Source organism: Emys orbicularis, chromosome 3 (assembly GCF_028017835.1).
Source record: "Emys orbicularis isolate rEmyOrb1 chromosome 3, rEmyOrb1.hap1, whole genome shotgun sequence".
Classification (NCBI taxonomy): Eukaryota; Metazoa; Chordata; order Testudines; family Emydidae; genus Emys; species Emys orbicularis.
In genome coordinates, this window is record NC_088685.1 from 85,642,311 (window position 1) to 85,657,780 (window position 15,470).

General features: G+C 41.5%; 1 protein-coding gene across 2 annotated transcripts in view; it reads left to right on the forward strand.

Moving 5' to 3' along the window:
• The window catches only part of FOXO3 (forkhead box O3), a 150,748-nt gene extending 138,274 nt beyond the window's left edge, over nucleotides 1-12,474 (forward strand). The window contains exon 2 of one of the 2 annotated variants that reach the window (XM_065400896.1): nucleotides 7,472-12,474. In XM_065400896.1, the coding sequence (XP_065256968.1) occupies nucleotides 7,472-7,735 (264 nt within the window). In that variant the 3' untranslated portion in view covers nucleotides 7,736-12,474. The remainder of the gene's footprint in view (nucleotides 1-7,471) is intronic. The other variant, XM_065400895.1, reaches the window with a different exon arrangement.
• Nucleotides 12,475-15,470: the final 2,996 nt, after the last annotated feature.

The window sequence follows — 15,470 nt, forward strand, 5'->3', positions numbered from 1 at the left end:
AGACAAGCTCTTTTATTTTGTATATAACTACACAAATGACAGTGATCACCAGAACAGTATGCAAATGCATCAGAATTCATGGACATATGCCACTGAAGGACAGGGGCTTGCTTCAGTGTTTCCCACCACCTCGTTCTCTGGGCAGATTACGTAACAAGAATTTATAGTAATGTTCAACCCCCAGCTAGAAATACCCACTGAAGATACTAATGTCTGTAATGGAAACCTATGAGATGTGACATTTTCACAATAAAGGCACCTTAGTTAATCACATACGTTAATTAGGAAGTTGTTTCTAGGTTCCCTGGCATAGGAAATGTTAGTCTGTTCCAGTTCCAGGTAGTCCAATTCCAAGATCATAATTATTTCAAGGCCCTTAGAACTCTTCTTTTACAAAGATTGTATTACTGATTGTTATGGTTACCCTATTGATAAACTCACATCCAGTTTCAGCAGGAGCACATTTGCTGTGCCTTGCACTTGGGGAACATCAGTGCGTCACCTTTCTATTCTGAAGAAGTTTCCAGTGCAGCATAATGAACACCAGTGGGAACCAAAGGGGGAAAGCAGTCTGCATTAGGTAATGCTTTAGAGTTTCCCTCTTGGTGCCTCAGTTGAGATCAGGGCTTGGGGGACTTAATTCCATCTTAATAGTGGTGGAATGATGTTATATTGTGGTAAATTAAATGTTACTGCATAGAGGGAAATCCCATCTCAAACAACCAAGTCACAAAGAGTGCAAAGAGGAGTGTTTCATAACCTGTGAGGAGCAAGCTGGGGTGAATAAGACAGGAGGAGGAGGGGGCAGAATGAAAGGACTGTGCATTGTCTGCCACACAGTCACTTGCAAGTTAAATAAATTGAAAATACTGAAGCATTTGATTGATTGATTGATTGATTGATTACCTTGTACCTTTACCTAGTGGAATTAACAGAGCCATCATCTAGGATTCAAAATGTTAATTTTGTATTATAGAACAGAAAATAGTCTTGAGCTATCTATAGTCAAAATGAATTTATAGTCGGTGATTTAAAAAAATGGCCACTATTTTTTTAATATTGCTTGCATGCACGCACACACATAGATTCATAGATTCTAGGACTGGAAGGGACCTCGAGAGGTCATCGAGTCCAGTCCCCTGCCCGCATGGCAGGACCAAATACTGTCTAGACCATCCCTGATAGACATTTATCTAACCTACTCTTAAATATCTCCAGATATGGAGATTCCACAACCTCCCTAGGCAATTTATTTCAGTGTTTAACCACCCTGACAGTTAGGAACTTTTTCCTAATGTCCAACCTAGACCTCCCTTGCTGCAGTTTAAGCCCACTGCTCCTTGTTCTATCCTTAGAGGCTAAGGTGAACAAGTTTTCTCCCTCCTCCTTATGACACCCTTTTAGATACCTGAAAACTGCTATCATGTCCCCTCTCAGTCTTCTCTTTTCCAAACTAAACAAACCCAATTCTTTCAGTCTTCCTTCATAGGTCATGTTCTCAAGACCTTTAATCATTCTTGTTGCTCTTCTCTGGACCCTATCCAATTTCTCCACATCTTTCTTGAAATGCGGTGCCCAAAACTGGACACAATACTCCAGCTGAGGCCTAACCAGAGCAGAGTAGAGCGGAAGAATGACTTCTCGTGTCTTGCTCACAACACACCTGTTAATACATCCCAGAATCATGTTTGCTTTTTTTGCAACAGCATCACACTGTTGACTCATATTTAGCTTGTGGTCCACTATAACCCCTAGATCCCTTTCTGCCGTACTCCTTCCTAGACAGTCTCTTCCCATTCTGTATGTGTGAAACTGATTTTTTCTTCCTAAGTGGAGCACTTTGCATTTGTCTTTGTTAAACTTCATCCTGTTTAACTCAGACCATTTCTCCAATTTGTCCAGATCATTTTGAATTATGACCCTGTCCTCCAAAGCAGTTGCAATCCCTCCCAGTTTGGTATCATCCGCAAACTTAATAAGCGTACTTTCTATGCCAATATCTAAGTCGTTAATGAAGATATTGAACAGAGCCAGTCCCAAAACAGACCCCTGCGGAACCCCACTCGTTATACCTTTCCAGCAGGATTGGGAACCATTAATAACAACTCTCTGAGTACGGTTATCCAGCCAGTTATGCACCCACCTTATAATAGCCCCATCTAAATTGTATTTGCCTAGTTTATCGATAAGAATATCATACACATTCCCGTTTGGTACAGGTTACACACCACTATGGAAAAAGTCCAGTGGCCCTCTTCTTTACTGTGGACTTCTGTGTGCAGTGGTCCAAAATCAGAGCTATCATTAGCAAAGCTGCTACATCTGCTTACACTGGTTCTGAATTTAGTACAGATGCGTGCATGCGTGTGTGCGCATTACAGAGTTGTTGGTATTAACTCTGTAGTCAAGGGTGCACTGAGGTTTACACTAACAGTGAGACTGAAATCCCTCGGTGTCACACTTTACTGGTTCAATTTAGTCTCCAAATTTGGCACAGAAACTCTTCAAAGGATCATTGAATTTTCTGTTTGCACAGGAAACATTCAGACATGCTCCCTATTGGAAATTCTGCCAAACCCATGGAAGTAGGGAGCCCACCTACCCATAGAAATCAGAGAATTGACTGGGCTGGGGACAAATGGGCAGGAGTCCAGGGAGTCAGCTAAGATTTCTGCTACTCAGGCCCACTACCCATCCGCCTACATGGATTCCCCATCCCTGCCACAAAACCCAGCCAATTTCTGACCTTCTCTTCAGCTGCCCTCCATCCCTGCCCTAACTCCATTAGACCTTTTTTTTTTTTTGCATTGGTTACATCTGTTCACACTTCAGCTTTAATTATTCCTCTCACCCTGTCTCCATTAGTAATAAGGACTGGGAAATGGTGTGGACAGGACAGCTACCGGTGCCTCGATTGAAGATCGACCAACTTGTCTTCAGAGACTGTATCTCTGTAGCAAACTTCTGTGGTTCTCCAGATGGGGTCCCACCCTGACTGACTGACCGGAATCAGACTGGAACGCCTGTTGAGGAGCGGGCTAGGACTTCCCAGGGATGCGGGAGGTGGGGTGAAAAGGAAAGAAACCCTATTGGTATTTACAGTTGAGTAGGAGAACTGATCAGCAGAGGGGTGGATGGAGTGTTGAATGATGTAACTCAGGGGTAGGCAACCTATGGCACGCGTGCCGAAGGCGGCACTCGAGCTGATTTTCAGTGGCACTCACACTGCCTGGGTCCTGGCCAGCAGTCTGGGGGGATCTGCATTTTAATTTAATTTTAAATGAAGCTTCTTAAACATTTTAAAAACCTTTATTTACTTTACATACAACAATAGTTTAGTTATATGTTATAGACTTATAGAAAGAGACCTTCTAAAAACGTTAAAATGTATGACTGGCCCATGAAACCTTAAATTAGAGTGAATAAATGAAGACTCGGCACACCACTTCTGAAAGGTTGCTGACCCCTGATGTAACTGCTTATTTCCCTGTGTTTTAGTGATGGGATATTGCAGTCTAGTCATCTTAACTCAAAGCTAACAAAGTTTATCATGGACGAGTCTATGTATATGATAAACTGTAATGGTACAATGTTAAAGCCCCCAGTTACGAATTTAACCTACTTCTTTCTTTTTGTTAGTGACAATCCAGACAGATGCTACTTTAGCTGCATATTTCTCTTATTTAACACTGTCTCTTTGCTAAGCCTCATTCTAGCTATTCTTTATATTGTCCAAGATATTGTTGGTAGTCTCCGAAGAGTATTTGATGGTGCAAGTTACAAAAATTAGATATGTGATTGTCTATCCCTAGTATTTTCTCTTTTGTTCCTACTCTTTCTCAATACAATTTTGAAATATTTTTTAATGTAAATGCTAAGTAATTTACTCAAGACTTGATTCAGTAGTATGCTTAAGTACATGCTTCACTTTTCAAGTATGTGAATAGTCCCTTTTGAAGTCAGTGGGACTTTTTACATATGCTTAAATGCTCTGCTAAATAGGGAACTTGATGCTGAGGAGTGAGTCTTTCTCCTGTAATGAATTAGCATTTACAGAAGGCGATAGCTTCCAACCCCACCAATACCAAGGAATGAATGAAAAGTGTGGGCAATGAGACCGAAAAGGGTGTGTGCTTCTAGTGCTATATAAATCACTGCCCAGATTATATTGTCAGGTACTAGACCTGGCTCACTTTCATCAAATGACCTTGTGTTATGGCATCATCGCACATTTTACTAAATGGAATCCCTGCTAGCCAGCCAAATTACTGAATGGCAGACGTTCATTTACTCTTTAGAAATGAAAAAATCAATATGTTTATCCATGCAGAAATCCCCTTATTCATCAGATATAGTCTACCTAAAAAATACATTATTAAGGATAAAGCCAAATTTTGATTGAGTGAAACAATAATTCATCTGCTTTCCAAGGCATTCAGAATGAAGTTCTCCTGTAATGGTACAGGGAGCAGCTGTCGTTCTCTTGCTCCAGTAACCAAGAGGCAGAATTAAATTTCTGTCAGTCATTTGGTAGTATAGGAATAGGTCATTTTAGTAAAATGTTATTATAGGATCAGTGTCTGGCAACTTAGAGGGTGGAGACGTAAGGCTATTCTAGCAGCCAGAGACAGTCACTTGATGATAACATTCTAGTTCACTGGTTGATCTCCTTTGTGTTATTACTTACCGTGGAAATAAGGAACATAGCCAAACTAGATCAGACCAGATCAGATCAGTGGTCCATCTAGTCCATTCTCCTGCCTGATAGTGACCAAGACCAGATGTTTCAGAGCGGAAAAACATTTCCTTTTATCAGTTTTCATTTTGTTGCCTTTCAGTTTCATTAAATGCCCCATTGTTCTTTTATTACACAAAACGCCAAATAATTTGTGTTGGGTAAATTTTCAAAAGCATCTATGTGAACTAGGAGCCTAAACCCCCTTTTCAAAAGTCACCTCTGGCCAGATTTTTAAAAGTATTTAGGCCCGTAGCAATGCATATAGGCACCTTGGTGCTTTTGAAAATTCCCCTGCATGGTTATGTGCCTAAATACCTTTACAAATCTGGCCCTAAGTGGCTTTGAAAATTGTCCCCTTTTTCTGTACCAGTCATAATTTTATATACCTCTAGCATGTCCCTTCATACTCCCTAAACGAAATAGTGTCTTTTCAGCCTCCATCTGTATAGAATTCTCCCCATATTTCTAATTATTTTCATCTCCTTTCTCTGAATTGTTGGATTAAGGTTCACTTACTCAGCAGATGGGTCTAACCAATATTTGTTAAGGCAAAACAGTGAGTAGTGATCAGTTACTTATAGGTGGGAAGCTGATGAGGACGATCTCATCACAGTCGCCTTCAGCACCTGACAATACAGCTTCAACCTCCCTTTGTTACACAAACTTATTTATAACTTTTTGATATCTTTTCTTATCCATACTTATTAGTCTCTCATTTCCATGTTAACTCTCCTCTCCCATCATTACAGGGTTAGTGTTAGTCCAAACTGGTCTTTTCTAGCTTTTTAGTTACGTTAGCTTGTCTTGTTCTCACAAACATGATTACTCTGCAATTTCTTACAGATCGGGTGACCATAACTGAACACAGTACAGTAGGTGATGGCATACCATTCATTAATATAATGGCATTAGAACATTTTCTGTATGATTTTCTATCTCATTCTTTATGTATCCTAACTTTTTGTTTCCTTTTTTGACCACAGCTGCACTCTTTGAGTAGAGGTTTTCATTGAGCTCTTCACAATGACATACAGGTCTTTTCCAATAACTAATTTAAGATCCATCGGTGTCATTTATGCTTGGGGATTAGCCCTGCATATACAGTACAGCAGCTCCAGCACTGGGGGAGTGTAGAGGTGAGCGTTATGCTACCTTGCACACCCCAACTTGCTCTGTGTGCTCCTCAGCTGTAGCTGAGGATGTGGCCCTTAATGTTTTTGATTAACACTGAATTTGTAGGGCCTTACCTGTTGGTCTAGTGGTGGCATGTTGTGCCATGTGGGAGGTCAGAGTTCAGGGCCTGAGCTTTTAGTTCACTGCTCCTTGCACCAGCAGAGACCAGAAGTACAGACGAAGCAGCACCCTCAATCCCAGGGAGGAAGGGAGCAACTCGTGTTTCTCTTTGGCAGCATCCTCTAGCTCAGTGGTTCTCAAACTTTTTTTTTCGCAGACCACTTGAAAATTGCTGAGGGTCTCGGCGGACCACTTAATGATTTTTCCAAATGTTGTTTGTACTGTTAGCGCTTTCAGCCAAAGATGTATAGTTAGCTCTGTTTACAAAAACTTAATAATAATTAACATTTTTTGGTTCTACAAATAAAAGCACACAACTCATAATTTAATATCAGTAGTCTTACTTTTCTAATGCGATGGATGTGCCCTCTCTCCCCCGACATGGCAGCCCCTGAGCTGGGGTTGGGAAGGAAGGGGGTTTCTCCCCCACCGCAGCAGCTCCCGAGCTGAGGTTGGGAAGGAGGGAGGTCTCTCCCCAACCACAGCAGTCACATAGCTGAGGCTGGGAAGGAGGGCCAACTCTCCCTGGCAGCCGCAGCCCTGGAGCTGGGGAAAGTTGCCTCTTTCTCTGGCCGCCGCAGCCCTGCACGTCCCAAATTCCCCCCACCCCCTCTTCTCACCCCACTGCCCCCTCCCACCTACCCCTATTCCCCCCAAGGCCACCACCTCACCTTACATGTGCGTTTTCTCCAGGATCCAGGCACCTAATTAGTGGAGCCATGTTTGCGCGGCTCCACTAATTAGGTGGGTGGCCCTTCCTTGTCTCATGTGCGGCCGCCCAGGCGTGCACCTTAGAGAGAACTATCCGCGGACCACCTGAATGGAGTTCGCGGACCACAGTTTGAGAACCTCTGCTCTAGCTGATGCCTGTAGTGGTATTTACTGTCTGACTCAGACAGAAGTTGTGTCCAGCCCTCTGGTGATGTTGAGAAGACCCACAAGGGACGGTAGAGAGGAATGGGTAGACTCTGGTGGATCCTTCCACCAACCATCTGGAAATATATTGAATTTGTAGAAGCTTTATTAGGTTGCCTGCAGTGTTGTTGTAGCCATGTTGGTCCCAGGATGGTAGAGAGACCAAGTGGGTGAGGTAATTTCTTTTATTGGACCAAATTCTTCTGGTAAAAGTTATCTTACCCACCTTGTCTCCTAATTAGGTTTCTGTCATTCAGACTTGATCCATAGTGTTCTTTAATTAGGGGGGGTTGTTTAGTTTTTGGGAACTGCTGAACCTGTAAACAATTGCACATTAATCCTTCCATGCCAGAAGCCAGCACTTGCTTGATGCTCAGGGTTGTTATACAGTGCACCATGTTTCCGGCAGGAGAGCGCTAAGCTTGCTGGTTCCAAATGGTTAGTGTTGTCTGTTAATTTCAGGTGGGTTGTTTTTTACACCTAATAATCTCATTTTCTTTTCTTTTGTTCCTTCTTCCTCTCCAGGCCCTTAAACTGACACGAGACCTAAAGAGAGAACCCTTTGCCAAATCTGCTGTCAGCAAGTGGACAGTGATACCGTTTACAGCTTATGTTCTTTGTGAACCCTGCATTATTTTCCTAATGAAGCAGAGACTGTTAATGGGCCCCTTACCCAAGCGAAGAGCCTCCTTTTTCGGAATTGAACTCGTTCTAAAGTATGCAAAATCTTCCTTTTATGGGATGGTCAAGCACCTACTGTGGAGACAATGTTCAGCACCATCCTGTTGAGAACACACTGTGTAGCCTTTACCGTAGTTATTTGTCAATGAGTATGTGGTGTTTCAATATATTAATGGTTTATGGGTTATTTTAATTTGGCTTCTATTTTGGGGGGTTTCCCCATCTCATCCCTCTAACCTTCAGTTTGTTTGTTTTTTTAAAGATGTTTTAACCATTTTCTCTTTCTCTCCTGGTGCATCTGAAATACAGTGTATGCACAATGAAAGGCTATACTAATTACCATTACCCAACATAGCTTCAGACATCAGCACTACCTGAGTATGTAGCATTCATTACACCAAGCAACTGACTGAAGTCCAGAGAGAGGTGGCTTGTGGGTTTTGTTTGTTTGGTTTTTTGACTCTTTTTCAAATCTTTTCTTCAATTTAATGGTACATACCTTGTTTTTCCATAAACATCAAACCAGAGTTGATTACATAACAAGAGAAACTAGCAAGGTTGCTAGTTGCCAGTCCTGTCCAGTGTTTGTAAGGACTGAGTGAGGGTGCCATTTCATAGTGTTTACTGATTCAGCACCTGATTGATTTGATCGATCTCACCTATTGCATTATGTTAGCAGAGCTGCCCTAATGGTTGCAGTGAATAGAATTAGTCTGCCTCAGCAGTTTGGAAACTGGTTGATCTTAAAACAAGTAATAAGATAGGCTGTCCACCCAACACAGGTTAAATGTAACCACTTGTAAGGATATGGTTTAAAAAGGAAAGGGAAGTAAAATATATGACATTGCAGAAAAGATAACTTACAGTATATGCATCAACAGTGACTTACAGTAGAGTCATCAGAAGTTCAAATGCAGATCACTGCAGGGTAAGTTATTACATCAGTGATTTTTCTTACATACATATCCTTGATTATTTTTTCCTTCTCACTATGCGTAATCCAATCTGAAAGAAGAAGCTGTAGAGGGAAAGGCAAGAAAGTAATGCTATACAAACAGCTTTTCATATAAGCTTAGATAGTAATTGGATAAATGACACTGAAAGACAAGGCCGTTTTATATGTTTTGCTTATATGGGTTTCTTTTGTAAAACGAATAACAATGAATGAATAATAATGAATAAAAGGTATGGTGCTGCTGTATAGATTCTCTCTATAATCTGGAAAGCTTGATTACTTTTTATTACTATTTTTTTGGGGGGGGAGGAAAAAAGAGGAGGAAACACCAATGGTACATAAGAACTTGGTATGAAGACGCTCTGAATAGGACAGTGTATACATACTTCTCCAAAGTGATATATGAAGACTTTTTTCTTTGCATAAAAGCATTATGCATATAAATATATAAATATATTTTATTATGTACAGAAATGGATCATTATGCATGGATGTTAGGAAAACAAACTAGCATTTTAACCCAAAGTTTCAGTGCATGAGTTCCCACTGACACATGTACCATGCAATGTGGAGTGACTCCCTTTCGCCACCACCACACATGCACGCATACACACACACAAACTCACACACACACATTTGTGGGCCCCATCTTGCTCCTTACTTTCCAGTTCCCTGAAGTAATATTGGTGAAATAACAGCTCCTAGTGTGATGGAAAATTTGTTTTGTATTGTAACCTCCTCATGCTTGTGCTGTTCTATTTTATAGATGAACCTGTTGATTTCATCCTGCCCTTTACTGAATATGTAAACTCTGTGCAGTTGTGATTATAGTAGACCCATAGCATATCAAGCAGCTAAGAGTTTATCATTTTCATTAAATGAAACAACATTTTTTTAAATTAAGGTGGTCTATTTATCAATGGCAGGGACTAGTTTATTGTTTTTTTCTTTATCATCAGAATTAGTTGATGATTCACATTACTGATCTTCCCATTTGAGGTGATATTTCGGGTAACCAGCTACCCAGTACGATAATGGTGTACAGCAGTCATCTGTTTTAGGGGTCAGTTCACTTACAGGAGTCCAGATGCAGGCACCTTTTACCAAAGTTAGTAAAGAGCTTTATTGCAAGCCTTCACTGTACTCGGTGTGTATAACAGTATCTGTCAGGTTTTTGGTACATCATTAAATGTGAATTAAACTGAGGGTGTTTTTCTTTCTTTGTCTTCTGTGGTATTATGCTTGCTGATTGACAATTTTTAATCTTAAAGTCTCACTCTCTGCTTAATAGGAGGGCTGTGCACAAGTACTCTGGTACAAAGCAGGCTTTGTGTTTATTTCTGGTGTGACATTTTGTTGAACTATCTATTGTCCACTGGAGGATGGAATACATCGTGGTGCAGTCGTAGAGCAAGCAGCAGATTCTCCCTTTCACACGGTCTAATTTAAGGCAGGTTACAAATATATAGGTAGTACAGGATTATGTTACTGTATCTACCTACCATATATATCTACTGACTGCACCTTTTTTATTTGGATTTCTTGGGAGAAATATTGGACCGACCTGTCTGCTGGTGTAACTTAAATGGGATAGTGCCAACAGAAAATTTGGCCCACTTTATAGAGTAGAATAACAAAACATATTGGGCCAAATTCTGCTCTCAAGTTACGATGATGTAAATCTGGACTAACCGATGGTAGTGAGTTACTACAGATTTACAGCACTGTCTTTCCCTGATGCACAACCCAAGCGCCCGGGCTGTGCTCTAGGGATCTTCTTGGGAGCAGGAACAAGGAATCCGCCACTCCATAGCTGGTACTCCAGCATCAGAGCAGGAATAGCCTTAGCACTGCCTTGCCTGTGTGTCCCCTCTGCAGCGGGGAACGGCCGTCAGATCCACTGACCCTGCCCCATCCCCAAATCCCTTCTGGGCAGTACATACTGGAGGTGAGCTCCGCGTCTTCAGATAGTCAACGCCTGCAGCCCCACACTGCAGCAGAACTGCACCTCTTCTTCCACTGCAGGCAGAACCTGCTTGTACCCATTTTGGAGGACAGGATGTATGCCAGTGACCAGGATTTGCCCAATCGTTCACAGTTGCACATAAGGAGATAAGGCCCAATGCTGCAGTCTTTACTCAGATGAAATCTCCCATTAAATGGGCTTGCCTGTATAAGGATTGCAGGATCGGGTTGTTAGAGTCCTTTCTTAATACCAGCAAAGTTCTGTTTTGACGTTATGACTACGGCGACAAAGACGAGTAATTTTATTTTTTCTTGGTACGGAACTAATATGTCTAATGGAAGGGAAAGACTGCTTGTTTGAACATACTGGGCCAGACTTTGTTACTGCAGTGTTAATGCAGCGTGACTCCCATGAGATCAGTGGAGTTACGTCAGATTTACAAAATATGGTTCACTTTTTTTAGAAAATGAAGAAAAACCAGTAGGTTCAGAGACATCCAATCAATGGCAGCGAAGTTATAGAACCTTCCAAACAAATCAAAATCAAAGCACAAGCAAATAAGGGGCCTGATCCTGCTCCCACTGAAGTTAATGACAAAACTCTCATTGGCTTCCACAGTGCAGTTTTGGGCTGCTAGTGTTGGGGGGGAGAAAACCTGCACTACCTGAGGAGGGATGGACTAGAAAAACGTATAGATTTTTTCTATCTCTAATTTTGGTGGCCAACATTTTCAAACTTAAATATGTGAAGTTAAGCACCTCAGGCTGGAATTTTCAAGGGGCATAAGGGAGTTAGGTGCTCTGCTTTCATTGCTTTTCAGTGGGAGTAGGGTGCCTCACTCATTGAGACCCCTTGGAAAATCCCAGGCCAAAATGTACACTTAGGCACATAAAAAGTGCCCCAATTTTCAGAGGTGCAGAATAGTCACCGTAGAGAATCCAGCGGCAGCCACGGGGACTGAGCACCTTTGCAAATCAGATCACTTATTTAGGTGCCAAAGTATGGATTCAGAAACCCGTTTTTGAAACTTTGGCCTTGGTTCCAGGAATATTTTTGAGCATTACCCCCCGCCCCACACACACACACACAAAAGCATGCCCACCAGATAAAGTCTCAGAACATATGCACAGGTTATTGTTTAAATTTTGTGTTTTAAAACATTCTAAAAAGGGTAATGCTTATGCAGTTTAGACAAGTCTGCTTTTATTTAATTTTCTTTGTGAAATATCTTCTCATATAAATAGCTGGTTAATAGGCCACTACCTAACTCCAGGAATATTTGTACTACTGCTTTACAGAGCTAAATGTTAGGACATATATTGCTCTAAAATTATGTCATTGCTTGGCAATCAGTCTCCTATAATTGTTTTAGTACATAATGTACACTGGAAATGCCAGCACATGTGCAGGAGGACCAGATGCATTTAGTTAATATGAGGGGGGGGGAACGATTGTACGTTTTGGCTTCACATGTTAAACTTTTTTTTTTTAAAAAAAAGTTGCATGATTGGAAAATAATATGTATACAGTATCTGTAAAACTGTTTTAGCTGTTTTTGTTTCACCATGTCAAGCCATATAAATTGAAAAAAATATTAAATCCACAGCCTTTATGCATGGCTGTCTTTACATACTGAAGAATTGAACAGTATATACTTTTAATTTGGGCTTTCTTGCACTTTCATGTTGCATTCTTACTGAGGATTTTGTAAATTAGATTCTGCCCTGGATGAATATACTACCTTACTACACAAAGATTAGAAACACGTTTGATTTTAAAATCTTCCCCTTTCCAAATGAAGTAGAGATGCAGTGCTTACTCCACTTGGTGTTAGTAGATATTGCCTTGTGTATTCCTTTTTAAATTGTAATCTAGTTTGTAAAAGAGATGGTGCCGCATGTAAATAAAGCATAATGGATCTCTACGTTGAATGTGCAGCTTTTTGTTGTTGTTGTTATTCTATTTTATTACATTTCAGACATTTAAACCTAGAAATCTGGAGGGAAAAATAGCTTCTAAATGTATCTAAATACAGTTGGGTTTTGTTTGTTTGATGTGGTGTGTGGGGGGGGGGGGGCTGATTCAAAGCCCATTGAAGTCAATGAGAATGCTTATTTACATAGGCTTCATTGGATCGAGCCTATACTGAAGAAATTATTTAGCCCAAGGGTGAGACACTAAGAAGGAGAGGGCATATAGCATTCTCAGTAGCAATTCCTTGATTCAGGATTGTTCATTCCCACCAAAAAAGCAGCTAAACCCAAACCCAGGCACATTTATAAAGTCTCTTATTCCAGTTTTTCCACTAACTGCAGGCTCTGGGGTCCCTGGATTCTAATATATATAAAACTAAATCCTGATTTCTGCACCAAAAAAAGTAGCCAAACTTGGTGTAGGAGTATTGCACAGAGATTAGGGAGAAATGGCAGCAAAGCTATTGTGTGGCCACCACTGCAGTCCTGAGGCTGCAGATCATGCTGCTCATATGCCCCCTCTCTCTCTACAAGGATCAGTATCAGGTGTATCAGCTAAACAACAAATCCACTGACCCTATCCTCTCTCCTCCCTGGCATGCCCTGCTTCCCACCCCCAACCTCCCTGATTGTCTTTCAGAAACAGATATCCCAAAGCCTACACCTCCCTCATCTCCTGCAGAGCAGAATTATATTGGTTCCACTGTGCCTTGAGCCCCATGTAGGCATGGAGGAAAGGTTAAGAAATACTCCATGGTGAGAAATATCAGGTATAACTAAAAGGTGTGAATATTGGATGTAGAAATCTGCTTGGGCCTAATTTTTAGGCCTGACCTGGACCCAAGCCCACCCAACCTGAGCCTGACCTCCCCTCCCCCACAACCCTGAGGCAGAACAGCCCCTCCTGCCCGTGGAGTCGGTGCAGCAGCAGCTGCATGCCCTGTTCCTGCCAGCCACCACCTCCTGCTGTGCTGTGTGCGCATTGTGGAATGAGAGACACTGCGACTCCTCGGCATACTCGCTCCACAGTGCACACAGCACAGTGAGGTGGCAGCAGCCAGCAGGAGCAGGGCACACAGCTGCCATCATGCCGACCCCATGGGCAGGAGGAGGAAAGCCGACCCAAGCCCAAAAGGGTCCAGTTGTTTTACCACCCAACATCGACACTTGTAGTCAGCTCCTGTCAGTTTTGGGTCGGGTGGCAGGGCTCTAATTAGACATGTATTCATAAAATATGTTGCAGAGTTATGGAGTTCTGAGGATATGTATAGCCCAGTTGTGAATGTGCTAACTCTGCTGATAAAATCATAGGATCATAGAAATGTAGGGTTGGAAGGGACTTCAAAAAGTCATCAAGTCCTGCCCCCTGCAGTGAGGAAGGCCCAAGTAGACCATCCCTGTCAGGTGTTTGTCCAACCTATTCTTAAAAACTGTGACTGATGCGGATTTCACAACCTCCCTTGATAACCTATTCCAGTGCTTAATTACCCTTATAGTTAGAAAGTTTTCCCTAATATCTAAACTTAATCTCCTTTCAGGCAGATTAAGCCCATTACTTCTTGTCCTAACTTCAGTGGACATGGAGAACAATTGACCACCATCCTCTTTATAAGAGCCCTTAACATATTTGAAGACTGTTATCAGGTTCCCCCAGCAGGCGTCTTTTCTCAAGACTAAACCTGCACTGTTTTTAATCTTTCCTGTTAGGTCAGGTTTGCTAAACCTTTCATAAATTTTGTTGCTCGCCTATGGACTCTCTCCAGTTTGTCCACATCTTTCCCAAGTGGGGTGCCCAGAATTGGATGCAGTACTCCAGCTGAGGCCTCACCAGTGCCAAATAGAGGGACAATTGCTTCCTGTGTTATAAATGCAACACTCATGTTGTTACATCCCAGAATATTTGCTTTTTTTGCAACTTCATCACATTGTTGGCTCAGATTTAATTTGTGATCCACTATTTCACAGGTTTGGCAGTTGGGCCAAGTAATCCATCATCTGTGCAATCTCCCTTAAATAACTAATGAAATTGTTGCATTCAGATCATCTGTAGAGTAAGGGTGATCCTTTTCAGCAATACTACTACCTAGCTAGTTATTCCCCATTTTGTAACTGTGTGTTTGATTTTTCCTTCCTAAGTGAAGTACTTTGCAATTTTCTTTAGTGAATTTCAGTTTGATGAATTAGACCAATTATTCAATTTGTCAGAGTTGTTTTGAATTCTAATCCGGTCCTCCAAAGTGCTTGCAACCCCTCTCAGCTTGGTGTCATCCACAAATTTTATAAGTACACTCTCCACTCCATTATCTAAGTCATTAATGAAAATATTGAATAGTACCAGTCCGGACCCGAGGCAGACCCCTATGGGACCCCACTAGATACTTCCAGTGTGACCTTGAGCCATTGATAACTACTGTTTGAGAACTGTTCAATCAGTTGTACACCCACCTTATAGTAATTCCATCTAGACAACATTTCTCTAGTTTGCTTACAAGAAAGTCGTACTGGACTTGACAAAGGCCCTACTAAACTCAAGATATATCACGTCTACAGCTTCCCCACATCCAGTAGGCCAGTAACCCAGTCAACGAAGGAAATTAAGTTGGTTTGGCATGATTTGCTCTTGACAAATCCATGCCGGGTATTCCTTATAACCCTACTATTCTCTAGGTACTTACAAATTGATTGTTTAATCAATTGTTTCAGTATCTTTCCAGGTATCAAAGTTAGGCTGACTGATCTATAATTCCCTGTGGCCTTCCTTTTCCCCCTTTTAAAAAATATGTACTATGATTACCTTTCTCCGGTCCTCCCTGGGTCCTCAAAGATAATTGCTAACGGTTCTGAGATTGCTTCAGCTAGCTTCTAAGTACCCTAGGATGAATTTCATCAGGCCCTGCAGACTTGAATACATCTAACTTATCAAAATAGTCTTTAACCTGTTCTTTCCCT